The 19,225-nt window shown below is 44.6% G+C and overlaps 1 protein-coding gene across 1 annotated transcript in view; it reads left to right on the top strand.

Annotated features, from left to right (window-relative positions):
- Nucleotides 1-19,225, top strand: part of UBE2O (ubiquitin conjugating enzyme E2 O) — a 62,373-nt gene that overhangs the window by 22,600 nt on the left and 20,548 nt on the right. Inside the window, exons 2-5 of the mRNA XM_041486515.1 lie at nucleotides 10,861-10,920; nucleotides 15,960-16,070; nucleotides 16,743-16,840; nucleotides 18,283-18,346. Coding sequence (XP_041342449.1) covers nucleotides 10,861-10,920; nucleotides 15,960-16,070; nucleotides 16,743-16,840; nucleotides 18,283-18,346 — 333 coding nt within the window. The remainder of the gene's footprint in view (nucleotides 1-10,860; nucleotides 10,921-15,959; nucleotides 16,071-16,742; nucleotides 16,841-18,282; nucleotides 18,347-19,225) is intronic.

Consider the following 19,225-nt stretch of genomic DNA (forward strand, 5'->3'; position numbering starts at 1 on the left):
ACTCTTGCCTCCAGAGCTGGCGTGTGCCCCAAATGCAGCTCAGAGTGGCCAGTGATTAATTTGTGCTGCTGATGCTGTCCAGATGGCATCCCCATCCATCCAGGTCCAGCAAGAACCTGGAAAACCTGTTGCATAGTAACTGCCATCTCCCTCCCAAGGCAACAATTTGAAGAATTCTTTTGCTTCAGGTAAATGAAAGAGCTACTGGACAGACTATTTTTGCACACAAGGAAGAACACAGCTTAACTGGCAAGTTAAAACAGTGGGCTGTTGGGAATCCTGGGAATCCAGACTGGAGGCTGAAATGGGAATCTCTTCTTCCTATCACACTGGATGGTGTCAGCATCCATGTGAGCTCCTCAGGGGAGTTTCTTCTAGCAGTGAAATGCATCTCCCTTAGAGCTTATCAGATGCTGCCAGAAGAGCTGCACAGCCATTGCTTTCACCTGCGTGGTCAGATGTTCACCAGGCTCTCTGCATTCCTTAGGTCCTGTTGGAACCAGGCATCTCTTGACACACTGGGCTTGGGGCTCTGTGGAGCTGCTGGGTTCCTCACAGCAGTGAGGAACTTTCCTGCTTAGTGCTCAGCCAGCTTCTCCTGTGCCTGTAACTCTGGTCTCCTGTGGTTTTCCTCAGGTAACAGTGCCATCTGGTGCTGGAGCACTGCTCTTGGTCAAGCTTTCCTCAAGTACTTGGGCAGAGGTGACAGGAGAACAGTACTGCTTTTACTCAGCCATCTTGCTGTAAGAAGATGAGAGGGGGTGTCCTGTAATGATCTGTGCTGTGGGGACATTGCACCTGGAGGGGATCCTTTTGTCTTTTCTGTTTAACAGTTGATGTTCCCAGAACTGCTGTACAAGAGGCAAGAACTGTAAGCACTGAGAAGGGAGATAATTTTTTACTTAAAACTGCTGCTAAAAACTAAAATCCAACATTTAGATTAAATTCTGTAACTGGGGACATATTTGAAAGATTCCCTGTAGGACTCTAAGTGATTTCCTAGTCACTAAATCTTCTCTTGAAAGATCTTTGCATATTTTCTAGTCATAGCCATGTACTTTGAAACTTTACCCTTCTATATCTTTATGCTGAGCATTATTATGTTCATGCTGTCTGAATTATTTTTACTTTATTATTACTTTTATTTCCTCTAAAGTTTTGTAAACCTTTTTGCAGACACAGGGTTTGATTATGTTCCCAGATGAATGTCCTGGTTATTGGTTGATGGGAGTGAGTATGTGGAATGTACTGTTGGAACAAACAGCACTTGGTGACAAAGTTGGCAAAATTCAAACTCTGCTGTAATTTTTTTCTTTAGATACCAGTGTTGCTGCTTTACCCCTTTTTCAGGTATCCAATCCAGGCTGTCACATGTGAGTGTGTGGTGGTGTTGTGCTTTTACACACTAGATAGAAAAGTGAGGCTGAGGATACTGAACAGCTGAGAGTGGCTGTTGTTTATGCAGCTTTGCTTGTCTACTTCCAGGATCCTCCTCTCTCCCAACCACATTCTTCTGGGAAATGCTCCCAAACCCACTTATTTTCCTTTAGAAAACAACAACCCAGTAACCTTCCTGTTGTCTTATCTTCCTTCCCTTGAACTACTGCCTTGTACTTCTTTTTGAATGGTGTGTTCACTGGGCCAGGGAATCTGTGTTGTAGCGTTTTCCAAAATGTTGTGTAAATATGTAGAACCACAGAAGTGATTTGTTGTCATTAAAATAAATATGCTTCTTGGACAAGGGAAATCCAAGTAGAAGGTTTACTTTTGCTTAGCAAAAGATTTCTGTTAAAGCCAAATTCTTCTGCTTCAAAGCACAGCATTTACCCACATTATAATTACAGTGAAATTTTGTTTCATACAGTGATTTATTCAGACTTTTTAACTAAATTCTACCTCTTGGCAAAGGAAAGTAGAATATTTCAGTGTCTTTCTGCCAGGAGGCTCAAAGGTGATATTTGTTGGGAGGAGGGGAAGATCCTGCATTGTTGACTGTGACTGAAAGACCAGAACTTTGCTGTGGAAGGAGTTTTGTACTTTATTAGCCAAAAATAATGTGGAAGACAAAAATAAAAATAGCTTGTGTGGTCAGAAATATGAACAGGAACAAAAGCACCTGCAAGTCCATTGGGGATCAATGTGAAAATAGGGTAGACTCAGGAAGCTTCAGCCTGCAGTTGGAAAGGACTCAGCTGAGTGACTTCAGGTTTCTATGTCTCCATAATATGTCATAAAGACAAATTACAGAGCTGTCACTTTGTCTTACGAGAGCTGCAGGTCCCCAGGGAGGCTTCACAGCATTGGGAGATTATGAGAACTAATGGCACAGCTGGATTTTGAAGCTGCTGTTTTACAAGGCTCCCTGCACCTCTGGCAGTGATCTGGTTCTCATTTTTCAGATTCCCTGCTCTCCTGTGGGTGTCGCAGAGACTTCTCCTCTTTGCTGCCTGCCACGAACTCTCTTGTTGTTTACTCAGTGACTCTGCATGATGGCAGGTGCTGCCTGGCTCTGGCAGACCTGGATACAATTTGTGTGTAATTAGATTAAAAAATCATGTTCCCTTAGTACAGGGGGCTTGGAGATTTGTAGGCATTCAGGTGGTGACAGACAAGTGTGTTTTAGAGCAGTGTGTCCTGGCCTGGGGCTGGAAACTGCTGTGTTCATCCCTACCACTGGCGGAATCTTCATGAGCTAATTAGGAAATTCTGCTTTAGGCCATGCGTTTTTCTTGTTTTTGAAAAAAAAATGTTATGTTCAAACTGTACAATCAATCCACAGTAGTTTGCAGTAACAGGCACTGCTTGGGCTTGGCTTCGTGGTGAATCTCAGTTTGTGCTGCTGTGGATGTGCTGAATGTTGGATGATTGGCAGATTCAGAGCTGCTGGTTGCATGAACAAAAGAATTGTAATCTGTGATCAGGTGACTGCCTGCAGGTAGAGCTGCTGTGATGCAAAGCTGTCTTGGTTTTATCTTAGCCTCTGTGAAGTGTTCTAAAACATCTATTTCAGATCAGGGGAGCATTTTAGCACCCCCACTGCCTACCCCTGTGCTGTCCTTCTGTACCTGCAGTTAATAATCAACCTGACCTTTCACAGAGGGATGTTTTGCACTGCCCAAAGCAGCCTCATGAGCAAGCTTTTGGACTCTTGTACAAAATACAGGAAACAAAGATCCTGCTCGTTGTCCTTCCCCTGCTTTGACCAAACCAAATGGAACTGTGTGTTCCTGAGTCACTCAAGGCTCTTCAGAGTTAGTTCAGTTGTTCATATTTGAACAAATTTTTAATCTCCTGATGCAATTCCAAAGTAACTTAAATATTTTCTCCTTTTGTGATTCTTTGAGTGCTTTTAGATGACAAGCAATATAATGGTATTATGAAAATGCAGAATGTTGCTAAAGTAAAATGGGTGAAAATCTCCACATGTCTACAGGTTACCCAGAGAAGCTGTGGCTGCCCCATCCCTGGAAGTGTTCATGGCCAGGTTGGACGGGGCTTGGAGCAACGTGGGATAGTGGCAGGTGTCCCTGCCCATGGCAGGGGTGGAATGAGGTGGTTTTAAAGTCCCTTCCAGCCCAAACCATCCTGTGAATTAAAGGTATGAGTTATGTGGCAGAGCAGGGACCAGCTCAGTTCTGTACTGGTGTAGGAAGCCACATACTACTCTGACATTTAATACTCGTGCAGGTGATAGTTTAGACCTTGCCCCAGAAGGGTATAGTTCTTCTGTAAGTAATGCAGGAATCTCCACAGCCTCCTGATTCAAAGTTCTGAGACTTTGAATTTTTTGTCAGGAATAGCCACAGACTGCTTGTGCTTGCCATGTTGGAGTAGCCAGGCAGTGTCACAGGCAGAACTTTTGTACCAATCAGTGCAAAAGATTTATTTTCATGTTTTTGCAGCTGCATCCCTCAGGGGTTGTTTTTAAAATCCTCTGTATTGTGTAGCTCATTGTTCAGCTGTTCTGGGTAGTAGAATTTTAGTTCTCAGGAGTCTTAAGTTTCTCTTAGCTTATCTTCTGTCCCATTTGCCCATCTTTCTTGCCCATAAAAGCCCAGCATGGCTGGAAAGCTCCAGTTAGAAGTGAAGCAACATGTGCCACTTTAAATGTCACAGTGTGAATCAACTATGAGCTTCCAGGGGATTCTCTGCTGTTGCTTTTTTCTTTTCTCCTTGCTTTTCACAACTGCTCATGTGCAATGCAATCTGATCAGTGTAACACAAGTCTTTCACGGGAGGTGAACTTTGGATATGGAACATATTTTTCCAACAGTAGTATGCGATGCCATTGGTAATGTGTTGATACTGAAAAGATATTAAAATATCTTGGCTTCAGATCTTCTGGGTCATTGAATTTCTGAACCTTTGTCATCTAACTTGGTGTAACCCTGCTATATTTGGACAGCTGACTTGCTTTTTTAGACACCTAATCTAGATTTAAAATAAAAACAGCTTGTGTTGAGTTGATTGCTACACTACTCTTTTAACTTAAGTGAATTTGGGTGTGTAATCAGACCTTAGAGTTAAAAAAATAAGAACTGGGGGATGCTGAGTTGGGTTGGCTGCTGCCAGTTGTGCTCCCTCCTGCCCATTTCCATGAGCACCCACCCCACAGCCCTTCCAGTGCCACGGCAGCTCAGGAGCTGCTTTGTTTTCTCCTAGAGCCTGGGGCTGGAGCTGGTGGTGGTCAGGAGCTGCTTCATGTAGGAAGGAGGTTTCCTCTTAACCTCCAGTAAGAGCCTGGCAGTGGTCCCAGTCACAAACCATTGCATCTGGTGGAGGTTTCCAAGCCACAGCTTCAGGACTGGAGGAGAAAAGGATCTATGTGATTTTGGGTTTAGAAACCAGGCATGGGAACTGTGGTACCTCATGTCATGTTTCAGATGCTGAGAGGATGTCCAGGTTTTTCAAAATACCTCCAAGGAGCCTGTCTGTCAGCTCAGTGAAACAAGGTTTTACCTTTTCCCAGCACCAGGCATTTGGGTTTAGCTTTAACTGGTGGTATTGAGGTTTGGAGAGATCTGTCATGCCCTGTTACCTGTTGCTGCAGTAGCTGCTTTCCCTGTGGCTTGCTCTTAACCTGTGGGTTTTCTTCATCTTCTGAGCATTGATGTTACAAGTTTCCATGGCAACTGCCAAGCTCTCAAGTAGGTGCTGTCCATTCTAACAGAATGCTTGTGTGGGGTTTGTGGGACAGTGACAGTCCTGGTGACCCTGGAGGAATGTGCCAGGGAGTGGATTAATTTTTAACTTCAGAACATTTCAGATATTGACTTGCCAGGAGAACTCTGCAGTGCAGTTTAAAAAAAGTATATCTGTGTGAGTCTAAAGTTCTATCTGTTGATGTTGGACAGAAATCAGGTACCTAGTTCATATCTCCTCCATCATAATGTTTGTCCATTGTAACAAAAATACAAGTGTGATGTGTTTTCTATGGATAAAACCTTGGCTTGACTAGAAAGGCCAGAAAATGATAATACATCTAAAAAAGGCATTATTATTTTTCCTCTCACATTTTCTTAGTCCCATTGAGGGAATTCAAAACAGGCTTCACAAAATTGCAAGTAATTTTTTGTTGTTGTTACAGTTGTAGGTGCAGAGACTGGGAGCAGTGCTTGAAATGAGATCAGTTATACAAGATGTGCAAGAGGAGGGTTGGGACCTGTGAGATGGGCAAGTAGCCCAGACTGAGTAGAAGTGACAGCTCTGTGCAGGTCACAGCCTGGCCTCTCTGCCCTTGTGGTGGCCACTGCTGTCCAAGTCCTTGTTTAAGTCAAGATGCAGAAGCAGCTTTCATAATAGATAATTCACTTCTGAGTCAGCTGGATAAACATCTCAACCATCATACAGCAGTTCAGGTCAACATACAGAGTTTCATATCCAGCACTGTGTTTTCCTCCTTTTTTTTTTTTTTTTTTTTTTTTTTGTGATGCCTTGTATTCTCATTTTTATAAGCAGATAACAGTGTGTGTGTGCTGCTTTTCTCCTCCATCTGTACGAGCTTATTTCCAGAGCTGTTGTTTTGGAGGGTGAAATTCAGGATGTGTCTGGAATAGAAAGTGATGTTGTCACCACAGTGATTGCGTTGGAGGGAGAGGCTGTGGGACCACGCTATCACCCTGGAGCAAATGTCATTCTTTATTGGTCAGACACTGCAGTTCTTCAGGTTGGAAAAAGCCTTTGAGTTCAACCATTAGCTCACCCCTGCCAAACCCACCACTAAATGATGGCCCCAGGTGTTACAGCTGCACGTCTTTTAAATCCCTCCAGGGATGGTGACTGCCCCTTCCCTGGGCAGCCTGTGCCAGTGCTTTACAGCCCTTTTGATGAAGAAATTTTTCCTAATATCCAGTCTAAAGCTTTCCTGGCACAATGTGAGGCTGCTTCTTCTTGTCTTGTTACTTGGGAGAAAAGCCTGACCATCACCTTGCTACAGCTTCTGTCAGGGAGTTGCAGAGAAGGAAGATCCCCCTGAGCCTGCTTTTCTCAAGGCTGAGCCTCCCCAGCTCCCTCAGCTGCTCCAGAATCTGAGACAGCACTGGCCAAGCATGAACTTAAACACAGGGAGCTGGCATTATACTGCTCAGGTGCCCTCTCCCACAGCCAGGGTGCTCTCTGTTGTTGGGCAGCTGAGCAGGAATGCAGCTGTAAGGCCATGACTGATCCTGGTGGAAGGTGTACTCCCACATCTGTGTGTAGCTGAGTGCTGAGTCTCAGTGCCAGGGTCTCCTGTCCTTCCTGGTGTCCCAGTGTGGGATGAACCTGCAACACAGCTCAGCAGTCAGCCCCTCTGAAGGAGGGTATGTCCTGGCTTGTTTGAGACTAAACAACCAAGGACTGTGTGCTGATGCATTCAGGCTCCTGTCTGGGTTTAAACTTGTCCCCAGCTTCTGTTCTTGGGATGGTTGGAGCAGGGGACAGTTTTTTCATCCTTGCATCCTGTGACAATATTGGTTACCTGGAGTGCAATGTGGCAGTAGCAAACCAAAATGCTGTTGGCGTTGCAATTGCAGGCAGAATTACCATCTTCTGCTTCTCCTAAAGTGAAACACCAAGGCTCCTGCCCCATGCAGAAAAGAAACTGTGTGAGAATAGGAAAGGAAGGGATGTGCTGGCAGTAAGTGCAAATGAGTTTCTCCTTTCTCCTTTGTTGGATAAAACATTCTGAGGGATGGTGACACCGGTAGCTGGAGCCTGTGTGGGAGTGGTTTTGTCCACTGCTGGGTACCAGTGATGTTACAAACAAACCTAAATTGGTAATTAGTGAATTTAAGCTCTGTCTAAGTTATGCAGAGAGAGAGGCCAGGGATTTAAGCCACTACTGAGTATCTCCAGTACTCAGTTTTGTTTGGGTTCACACCACCCAGGGCTGCTTGTCCCTTTATCAATCCCAGCAACTCCCATATTATTTGCCACTGAACTTCAGAAGTGACTGAAGTTGTTTATTTACTTGCCACAATATTTGGCATTTGTGGCTAGTCCAGATCATCAAAGTAAATTGTTCTGGTTTTGAGCTCTTGTCAGCAGGGAGCTGTTGGAGAGGAAAAATGGCACCATATCTTGCATTTGTTCAAGGGAGTTGAGAGATTAAACCCAGAGTTGCACTGGGATTTTAGCCCACCCATGCCTGGGGATGTTTGCACCTCACTGCCAAATTGTTTGCTAAAGTGGGAATTCAGTTTTCTGTCATAGACGTCTCTCTCAACCTCTGCTGTTAGTTTAAACAAACAAAACCCAAACCACAAAGATTTTGTTTCAGATGACAAGTTTATAATAAAAAATTAGGCAAGTGGATGAAAGCAGAAAGCTCCCAAGGCTTAATGAGCTGATGTTCAATGGAAGAAGTGTATGTCCTCTCCCAGTCTGTCCAGTTCCAGGTGTGAGCCCTGATGGCTTCCTTACTTTGTGTGAGGTGAGATGACTCAGCTGAGAAGGGGAATGTGGTCATGTTGGTGCTTGTTCTCTATGCAGAAAATGAGAATTTGTGTACTCCTCCTGCTGTGTGTGGTTTCAGAGCATCATCAGTCCTGCTGAAGTATCAGGTGTTCTCCAGATTGCAGCTGCTGCCTTTTGATGAGTAAATTTGCTGTGGAGCTCAGGCACTGATTCAGTGCTGAGCACCAAGAGCATCTCAATAGCAAAGGAAATAAATGGGGGCCAGAGCTGCTCTGCCACTTCTCTTTGCAGTCAAGGCCCTAGGGAACATAACTGACCCCAGGCTGGGTTTGTCATCCCTCTTCACCAGGGTAAAATGTGTGTGTAGTGATGAATGTCTTTGCTTTGCCTTATAACATTTGTAATAGTGAATTTATTTTTTAAAAAGCAACACAAAACCCATCTTGCATTTGAAGAGGGAGGTCAGCTTGGCATACAGGAGCATAGGATTCCTCAGAGCATCTCTGGGAAACTGCTGTTTCTCATTCTTGGGGCTATTACTGAGGCACATGGGCTAGAACATAAACCCAGCCATGTTAATACTGACTTTCATAGAGGTAAATATAGCAACAGTGAGGACCTATTTTAAAAGTGCTTCTGCAACAGAATTCCCTCAGTGCTGAGGGAGGGGGCTGTCCATCACATTGCTCTGGGTGTGACAGAGGACAGGAGGAATCGCTGAACTGTTGTGTTCATCAGCAGCCATTCCAGCTCACTCTGGTTGGGTTTCTTGTGGGTTTTGAGTCTTTTGTGACATGACAGACCTGTGAAGTATTTATTGTTGATGCTGGCATTCAGCCTGCTCCTTGGCTTGCTTTTTCTTGCCACTGAGACAGGTGAGTCTGGCACATGAAGCTGAAAATAGTGCTGCCTTTAAAAGCCAAGAGACCTGAAAATAGGTTAAATATAGTCCCCTTGTAGAGGAAGTTTTGTGCTTTGCTTTGGGAAGAATTGGTATGATTATATTCTTGAGGAAGGATGACAAAATGGGAATGCTGCTGATTGACAGCTTCTGTGATTTACCAGCATTGACTAACCCAAAGATGCTGCTGCTGGGTAACATCAAATCATCTTGATGATCTGGGTTCTTCAGAGGCTGCATCATAGGGAACAGTATGGCTGAGTGATGTAATGCATCAATTTAAGCCCTAATGCATTTTGAAATGAAAGTATCATCATACACTTGGAGCTGTGCAGTGAGAATACTTCAGTTACAGTACCCAAACTGCTGCTCATGCTTGAGTACTTACTGGAATGTAAATGTTGCAGCCCGATTCTGGATTTTAAAAGGCTGCCTATACAGTACTTACTTTAACAAATAATTTTAGAAAGCTGTATAAAAATTGATGTCTATCTATATACCACAGTGGGATGTGGGAGGCAGTGAAAACACTTCTACAATCTGGAAATGTGCTGTGGGCTTCAGGTTTCCCACTCCAGTGTGGTTCTGACTCCAGAAGTTGGGTCTGAAAGCCTGCTTGACTGGGTCTCTTCCCCTCTTGCTGAAACACACGGTCAAGAAGATGATAAATACTCAGGTCCTTTGGCTTGATTCCAGATCCTGTTCTCAAATTATAGATTTGCCTAGTTTAGTAAAGCAGGCTGTAAGCCAGGGAGTGGGTTAGGATGAAATGCTGACAGAGCACGGTGGAGTTCAGGCTGGGATGAACAAGGAGAAGCCAGGAATGCAGCAGCAGTGACACGGCTGGTTCTGAAAGTGACATGTGGGAGAGGCTCTGTCCCTGATGGTGCATTCATGTGGCACTTCCCAGGGCACACAGTGTGTAATTAGTTTGTTAGCAGGGCTCAGTGATGTACCAATGCAAATAACTTCTGGAGCACTGAAATGCAGATGAGGCTTCTCTGTGTTCAGCAGAGGGAGATTTTAGCTGAGTTACTGGGAGGCTGAGCAAGCCTGAAATTGGAGTTCAGTCTTGTGGCCTCTCGTAGGACATCATCCCTTGTGTGGCATTCCAGTGTATTCGATGGCAGCAGCATTTTGTAGTTTTAAGCTTGTTGAAAACACTTAATGAAAGTGCCTGCAGGTAGTTGTGAGGTCAGTGAAACAGCTGGGTGAAGGGCCACTTTTGGAAGGACATCACTTGGTTAATCAGTGGAGATTCATCAAGTGATCCATTCCCTTTCCAGGAGCACTCCTGGTTGCCCACAGGTCTGTGGGAGCTGCTGTAGGGTACATAAGGATGGTCCAACCACATCCTTTATTGCCAGAACGAGCTCTTTGCCCTCAAGTGCTTCAGCAGGAGCTGGAGTCAGCAGTGCTTTGACTGTATCCATGGGCTTATTGATGTTTTGATACCTGCTTGTACCTGAGAGCTTCTATGTGCAGAAACAGCCATTTCTTTTCCTTTTTTTTTCCAAAACAAGTGCTTGCTGCAGTGGATTTGTCACCTATTCTCTTGCCAGCCAAGACTTTTTACTGTACAGGACCTTGCTTTGTGTCCCAAGCCAAACAGGCTTTCCATGGATATTTGGGAGTATCTTGGGTGAAAAGCGTGCAGGATGAGACAGAGCTGTGTCGTGATGTGCTGCTTTCGTGTGTCTTCTGTCTTCTCTACTACATAGACTGGATGTGGGTAGGAAATGATGCGTGGTGCAGGCAGAGAAAGAGGAGAGGGAGACTTGAGGGGATGAATGAGTCAATGTCTGCACCCTTTTTGATGTGTCTGCTGACTTAGAGCACAGTCATGGATGGATCTCCTGGTTGCTGATGTCAGATCTGTCAACTGGATTTTGCAACTGTGCCAAGGGGATTAACTCTGTGTGTGGAAGTGCTTCAGCGTTCTTCACTGCAATCCTCCTCAGTCTGGAGGATTGGGATACTGTGCATTTGTATTTGTCATGTTATTTCTACTGAGTATCATCTGGGGTCATCACTAAAGCCAGTCTTTCTCTCTCTCTCCTTAGCTGAAACTTGAAGATCGCTCAGTGGTCCCTCGAGATGTGGTCAGACACATGAGCTCCAGCGTAAGTGCTTTTTTTCCTTTGTCCCTTTTTGATTGTGATACTGCTGCATGGATTTCTAGGACTTGCCAAATTGCCTGAATGGATCTGTACAGTAATGCTTTGAGGTTGTTCTGTTTTTAGTGTTGGATAGACTTAGCTCTCTCCAGTGAAAATGCAATTCTCCTAAAGCTGCCTCTGTACAGTTGCATATCTGCAAAGGTCTCCTGAGCAAGCAATCCTGGGCATGGTCAGGGAAGGAGACAAGAAGCCTGTCTACCCTACCTTATTAAAGTTTTACATTAATCCATTCTGAGATGTAGGGGCTGTGGACCTGCTCTCCCAGACCTAACAGGGAGGTTGGAGTGAGGCAGATCCCAGTTCCACAGCTTGTCTTTGCCTCTTTGTGTGCTCTGGTAGAGAATTTGGAGAGAATATTTTCAGACACACCTCTCAATCTACGGTAAACAATATCTTTTCCAGCTTCTCCCAGAAATGCAGCAAACCCAACACTGCTGGAGCATCCAACACAGCTAGGTTGACAGAAAGCAAGCTGGTTCCTCAGCAGCAGCTGATAATTGTTCCCTTTGCTCTTTCTGGATGTTGTTCTATGTCCCAGCCCCTCTGTTGCAGTTGTATGGCACTTGTACCTATCAGAGATGTGTGGATTGGGTTTTGTGTAGGGACTACTGGGGAGATTGTTGAGTATCAATGATCAGATGGGATGTGCACTCTTTAGGAGCTCAGCAAGGTTGGCAATTTCTTGCTGTGGCTCAGAGCTAACCTCTAACCCTGAGCCATATGGCCCTGCCATGTGTTTGCCTCCATCTTCTCTTGACTTGCTTCCAGCAATGTGGCTACCAAGGCTGTGATGAAGGAAGCAGCTGGCCACTAACTGCTGCAGTTGCACCACATGGTGTGCAGCCTGGTGCAGGATAGAGAGGGCTATTCTCTGACCTGTCTGGCTTGTTTGGGTTTTTCTTATTTTTAAATAAAGCCTTTTTTGTCAATTAATTAAAGTTAACCCACCCCCTTTTTCACAGAATATTACAAAGAAAAAAGGAATGAGAAGCCTGAATAATAATTTGAAAATTGCTGAAGCAAAGTATTTCCTTAAGAAATTTAATGGTTGTTTGAAGTGGAAATTTAAAGTCAACATATTTTTCTAAAACTGCAGCTTTATGGAAGAATTCTCATACAAAACAATGAACAGGTAGAAACTGGAATTATAGGCTGTAACAGTGTTGTACCTGGCACAGCTGGAGCTGTCAGAATGTTCTTCTCACTCAGGGGGATGCTTTGAGTCTTGTCTCTCAACTGTTTGTTATCCAGTGCTTCTTAAAGTCATTTTAAGCTTTCAGGACAGCAGGTTGTTCTCCTCTTGGCAAACATGGATGTGCTGCTTTTGTTTGCAATTTCCATTCTCATTTGAGCAGAAATTGGCTCCCCTGGCTTGCTGCACATGCTTTGGTAGATATGTACCCAGCAGTTGTCTTGTACATTCATTTTTATTGGTTTGCATGTTTAATAATGGTATTTGCTTGACCCTTATGCCCAGTGACTTCATTTTTTTAATTGATGGAATGGTGAGATTATAACTCAATTTCTTCTTTCTATTGAAAAGTGTATAACAAAAAATCTGAGGATGACTTGCATGTCCTCACCCTCAAATGTTTCTAAATGTTAGTGGGGGTAAATCAAACAATAAACAATTAAACAAAAAACCCTCTTTATCCCAAAGAAAACCTTCACTTGCTAACAGATATATTCCAAAATTTACAGGAACATTTAAAATAGAAAACCTGCAAGTGTCAGCCTGCCAAATTCAGGATGTGGGATGGTTGCCCTGCGCCAGTTGGCCTGGCAAATGGAGAATGTGGAACTTATTCTGTATTCAACACACTCTCTTAGGGCTTGTTTTTAACCTTGAGCCAGAAGGACTTGAAATCCTCTGTTCCTCAAGAGAGGAGAGCTGACTCAAAATCCATGTGCTTCTCATTGAGCACTGAGTGTGGGAAAAGACTACTTCAGGGGGAAATGCATAAAATGAGATCGTTTTCACTGAGTGCAGTTGGGCCTGAAAGTCTAATCCAGCTGGATGAGAAGCAGAAGTGGCAGAGGGAATTTTTCCAGGTGATATGCTAATTTGGGGAAAAGGTAAGAGGTAGGTCTGTAATCTGTGAGACACCTGGATTTTGTTGCTTCAAAGGATTCTGGGCTATGCTGTTCCTTTTAAACAAAGGAATAAGGGTGGTGTGAAGATCCTCTTATTAGAAAAGAGAGTGCTGAGGGAAAGAGTAGAAGGATGGGAGGTGGAAGACAGGGGATTGATGGCTGTGTTTCCAGAGCTGCTGAGCTCTTAGATGGGAATTTGCTGGTCTGCCTTAAAGCCTTGTCTGTGATGGGGGAGGAATCCATTCACTGCTTAAATATTCAGTATCTCCAATGTGGTGCATGATGTCAGGGTACCAGAAGCAGCAGGAACAAGGTCTAGGGAGTGCACTCAATTGTGGAGTGAGTGAGGCTTGAACCCATCAGCTCTCCTCACTCAGTTCAGTCACCTCCCTTTTCCAGTTCTGCTGTTGGAATTGATGGAAATGGATTTTTGTAACAGAGCTGTGAAATGTCAGCTTTCATTTGGCCCCTCCTTTAATGGGATCAGCTAATGAAAGGATGGGTGTGTTTGAGCTGTGCCCAGCTGAGGGCCTGCCCTGGAAGATGAGACAAGTTGGCAATGTCTCTTTCTGAGCACAGCTATAAAGTCAGAGTGATTCAGCAGAACCTCTCAGCCTGCAAATCTGCATCCTCTGTCACAGGCTGATGTTTCATGTGACAGGGAAATAAACAAACTCATAATAAAGGAAGGTTCAGTGGCAGGTGGGGGAGGAGAACTGAGTTTGACAGGACAGTAGGTCCTGGGGCTGGATCACAACATTGATCTCTGCATTCTTAACCACAGACAGGGCTCTGCACGTGCTCAAGCATTTTATAACTGGAAGGAGAAGCAAGCTGAGCTAAACCTGTTGCTCTTGGCCATGACTAATAGCTGTGTTAGGTAGGAGGCACCTTTAGGGTGGTGCAGGCGCCTTTTCCATGGGGAAACTCACTTAGGGAACAGGCTGAAGGGTGCTGGAGCACATCAGTCACTCCAGTCCTGGTTTTATTGCTTGCTGTACTTTCACCATCCATTAAAGGGATTTCAGACCAGGAGACAATATGATCCACAAAAATCACAGGTGTTGGATTGTATCATGTCTCAGAGCTGCTGTCGTGTTGGCTGCTGATAAAGGAAAAAAAATTAACTTTGAAATGCACAGTGTAGGGCAAGGAATTTATTTCTGGAGGGGTTTTTGGTTCTGACTAACAGTATAAAACACAGGGCCTGAACTGCAAAGCACAGCCAGAGGATGGTGTGGGTATACTTGTTTTAGCTGACTCTGGAGGAAAAGCAGGGCAGGTGGCTGTGCTGTAGCCTGCAGAAGCTGTGGGTTTGTTGAGCAGGTGCCACTTCTGAGCAGTCCTCACTCATCCCACGGCTCAAATCGTGCTGGCAGTAGCTGTTGTGAAGCCAAAGTAGTTCTGGCCAACCCTTTTCAGGTGAGAGTGATGGTACAGCTCTATTGGGCTCTTTGCTGGCAGCCTGTGCAGGCAACAAGCTTAGCTGCAGTCTGTTGTGATGGAGCTGAAGCTGGGAAAGGCTCCCTTTGCTTCCCAGCCCTTCTGGAAAGGCATGGGAGTGATATGTGGAGCAGCTGGAGGGAATGAGCCCCTGCTGCTTTGGGGTCTGCCAGCCTGGCTCTCCCAGTCCTCCTGGCTGTGCTGGGGCAGGCCCCACTCTGCTGATCCCATTGCCTTGGGAGCCTCGGGGCTGCAGGGCACTGGGCTGGTGTGGGGTGAGGAGAGAACTAGCAGCAGGCAGGTGGAAAGCAAACCAGCCAGAAGGGCTGAGCAGTCTGTCCGGGAATTACCCTGGACTGTCTTTGCTCCAACTGCCAGTCCTCAAGATGAAACTGCTCAGTTGAGCACCAACAAACTCCTGAACTCCCACAAGGGCTGCCCAGGGCGCTGAGTGAAAGCCTTGACTAAACATTTCCTGTGATTGAAAGAACAGAACTGAGCAAACAAATCCACTTCTTGCAGGGTATAAGCCTTTTGAGTGTTGTGCTCAAGTCCTGCTGGAGCAGAGACCTTGATGTTTGAGATAAGGACAGCTCATACCAGGGCATTTGTCATGCTGGCCCTCAGTCAGCTTTGATAATGGACTTGTGGTCTTTAATAAATAAGACTATCGATTGTCCCAGCTGTCAGAAGGCCAGGGCAGCTGCTGCCTTTGACAGTGTTTGGGTTAGCAGCCCTTCCTTGCAGGCCCCCACCATATGTGTGAGCAACATGCACATTGTGTGCTCCCTGCCAAGCTGCCCCCAGAAGGCTCCTGACAGCATGCCTTCTTTTCTTGGGGACAAAAAAGATTAAAACTTTGTTAAAAAGTGAGGGAGATAATGACAGACCATCTTATAATTAGACCAACTGTGAATTATCTGGCTGCAAACCTTGAAATTTGACCACAGGTGCCAGATTTTTTTTTTCAGTATGACACAAAATAAAGACTATTTATAATGTCCTTCAAAATTGTGAGTTAAAGTCACAACAGCTTTAAAGAATTTCTGTTTTGTTGCTGATCTATCCCTGCCTTTGCTGACTCAAGGCAGTACCTGCATGATGGTCTTGTGGAGCTGGGAGCAAAGCAGATTTTAAAGCAAGTAAATACTAATCACCTGAGATAGTATGGTCTTATTTGACCAGGTGTAGGAGTCTCTGCTTTAGCATCTATTTCAGATTCTACCTGGGAAGAAAACACTACAGGTCTGTAATAGTGATCTCACCTTCTGAGCTCTCATAGTGTTGTATGAAATGCTCCTGCAGAACAAGGACCTGAAGGGTAAGAGGGGGTTTAGTGTTGAGGTTTAGTTGTCTCTGAACTTAGGACTTGTACACAAAACACAGACATTTGTATGTAGGACCTTCCCTAGGTAACAAGCCTTTTTTCCCATTTGTGTTTTCAGGACAGTCAGTGTGGAACCGTAATTGACGTCAACATCGAGTGTGCTGTGAAGCTGGTGGGAACCAACTGCATCCTTTACCCTGTCAACAGCAAAGACCTGCAGCATATCTGGGTGAGAACACAGCCAAAACACACGTGGGAGCCAGGGCCTGGTGGTGTGGAGGGATGCTGCTGTACTTCAAGTTTCTCTTGAAGGCGAAGCATCCATGTTGTGCAAGAGGCATCTGCAGTTTGGTTTTATTTTAAAAACCTCCCTAGCAGAAGATGATGCAGCATCTCCTCATCTCCCCATCTGTTATGTGTTTCTTATCACATTGCTGAGACCAAATTTTCTTGAAGAGCTAGACTGACATTAAATTATGTGAGAACTCCTGCACCGAGTGTGGAAAGCTGGTGTGGCAGCCTGACCAGGGCAGCCCATGACCGTGGCCCAGAGCTGCTGAGCTGTGACACCACTGCTGTTGAAACAGGCTACAAAAATGCTGAGATGAGTCAAGCATGTTTCTGTTGAGCTGGAACAGTCTCAAACAAATCTGTTTCTCTCTTTGAGTGGATAGTTGGTTTCCAGAGACCAGGTGGGGTAGGATTTCATTGTTGTTTTCCCTCTGAGATAAAGATAATTTGGGAGTGAGGAGCAGAAATGTCATAACTCGTCCCAAGTCACAGCCTGAGGGAAGACAGTAGGATATGAGCTCCTCTGGGATGAAAAATTAGTCTTAGTGATAAAAATTGGCTCCAGCTGCAGCAATTACTTCAAAAGTTTTGTTTCCTGTTTTCATCACAGCCTTTCATGTATGGTGACTACATAGCCTATGACTGCTGGCTGGGCAAGGTCTATGACTTGAAGAACCAGGTCATCCTCAAGCTCTCAAATGGAGCCAGGTACTTCTCTTCTTCCTGTGGAAAACTGTCCCCCGTGGTTTTCACAATCCTGATCTGTTTTAAAAGAGCAAGAAACAGTTTGGGCTTCATTTACATAATGATAAGTTCTATGCTTGCATGATCTTCAGATGTAGAGCAAGAGAATACTTCTTTCTCTGAAAACACTGAGACTCATTGACATCCCTCTGGAAAAGCTGTAGTCTGAAAGGTGACAATTTTTTTCAATCCAAGCAGATCAGTGCTCCAGAACTAAAGCACATTGGTCTTTAAACTGTGCTTGTCCTCTGCAAAAGTAGCTGTTTAAGATGGGTGGTTGTTCCAGACTATTTCTTGTAGGAGAGCATAACTTCACTGAGATGCAGGGAGAATTCTTGCCTTAAAAAAGGGTCTGTGAAATTATGGAAATTTGCAGGCCTGTGGTCTTTATCAAAGATGAAAAAGCAACCCAACATAGAAACAGCTTTCTTTTTCACTGAGTTTTTTATAAATAAAAACACAATCCAAAGTCTAGAGAAAAATTTCACCAGAGATATTGAAAGAAGTATGTGGTGAAATTTCTGCAAAGCCAGCAAAAGGATCTGAATTCTGTTCCTCTTGCTAACAGTGACTTACTAACCCTTATGGATTCACTACAGTCTCTGTTACTGAGGCTTTCTTATCCCAACAAACTCTTGATACAAGGGAAGGAAGGATCCAGTGGAGAGCCAAGAGGCTTATAGGCCTGGCAGCTGGGGAATAACCCATCTGTCTTGTAAATTGAGTGTTGACATTGGTTAAAACACAACAATCAAATCCCCAATCCTGCAGCCAGCTCTGAGTCTGAGAGAAGTGAGTAATGTGGGAGCTGTAGCAGATGATTTGTGGATGCATCTGAGAGTTTGACTCTGTTGCTGTGCAGTTAACCCAGGCTGGAAGGTTCTTAGGTCTATGGTGAACTAGGAGTGAAAAATAGCCACACATCTGTCTGTAATGCCTGCAGTTATTGGTGCAATTTATAACTTTGCTTGGAATCTTGTACCAGCTCCTGCACATATGTGTAAAGTGAGATACTGCTTGCAAAACCTCTTCCTAATGAATCATTTGAAATGCCACCAGAACTTACTCTGAAAATTAAGCTATTACTGAAGGAAATATGCCCTAATTGCCTTTAGGTCCCAGCATGGTGTGAGTAACAAAAGGGACCTCTGCAGCAGAGAGATCTCATCCAGCACCCAGCCTGTTATTTAGCTTGGTTTTTTACATGTTGAATGTGACCTCTAGATACCTTTAATGCTTTTACACTTTGTCTATAACCAGCTTTTCTTTGGCCCATAAAAGCTCAGTGATACACTGCTGGGTGCATGGCCAGACGTGCTCAGGCTGTGTCAGTTCCTTGGGTGCTGTTTGCTTTTGGGGTGGATGGCTCTGGAGATGTGACCCTGTGTCTCCTGTCTGCTTTCCAGGTGTTCCATGAGCACAGAAGATGGAGCCAAGCTGTATGATGTTTGTCCCCACGTCAGTGACTCGGTGAGCTGTTGGCTCTCCTGAGAGTCCTTTTGGTCAACTTTGTCTTGGAAACTTTTTGTGCAGGAGGGAGGCAGAAGGCAAAATTCATAGGCATTTATTAATCCCAAGAATGTATCAATTACAGTAACAGTTTAAAGGTTATGTTAGTCATGAGCAGGGTTTGAGGAGGTATTACAATTGATACATCCAATTGGTTTCTTTGTAAATAACTTGTGTAACACACTGTCAGATGGCTGGTGTCAAAGCAGTTCACTCACTGCTCCTTCTCTCTGCACCTGCTTCTGAAGGCTCTTACTCCATTTACTGCTTTTACAAACTGTTCCTCTTCTGGAAAAAGGGGTTTTGTTTAACAGGTGTTCTGCTAGAAGCAGGTTTTCAGGTCATATAAGATAATGTCTCTTGTTACTGCAGTCCATGGTGTTTTTTGAACAGAGACCTGCCACCACACTGGCATTTTCCAAATCACGTGGCAGGGAAGGTTTTGCTTGCTTTTGGGTAAAACAGTTTGCTGTGTGATGGGATCTAACCTCTCTCACCTTCAAAGGCTGATGACAGCTTGCTTGTTCTTCCAAAGGGCCTTGCTGCACTCCTGGCAGCAGTGTTGGGAGATGACAGAGGATGACGTGTGATTCTTAGGAACTAGCAAAGCTCTGAGCTCTTATCCTTCCCAGCCTTGAAAGCAAAGGTCCCTTTGATCTAAAACTGCACTTCTGCTAAAACTTGATGCCAGCTTGTTGAAGAGTAAATGGGACATCAGTTCAATAGGATGTGCTGCTGTGGTTTTCTGGTTCTGTACAGAAAAGGAGTGGTCTGTCACTCGATATTCTCCAATACCTCAGTCTCTGCTACTTTGGGTTGTGCAGTGTGTTTTCTGCTCAC

This window comes from Pyrgilauda ruficollis, unplaced genomic scaffold (genome assembly GCF_017590135.1).
Source record: "Pyrgilauda ruficollis isolate IOZ18807 unplaced genomic scaffold, ASM1759013v1 scaffold77, whole genome shotgun sequence".
Classification (NCBI taxonomy): Eukaryota; Metazoa; Chordata; class Aves; order Passeriformes; family Passeridae; genus Pyrgilauda; species Pyrgilauda ruficollis.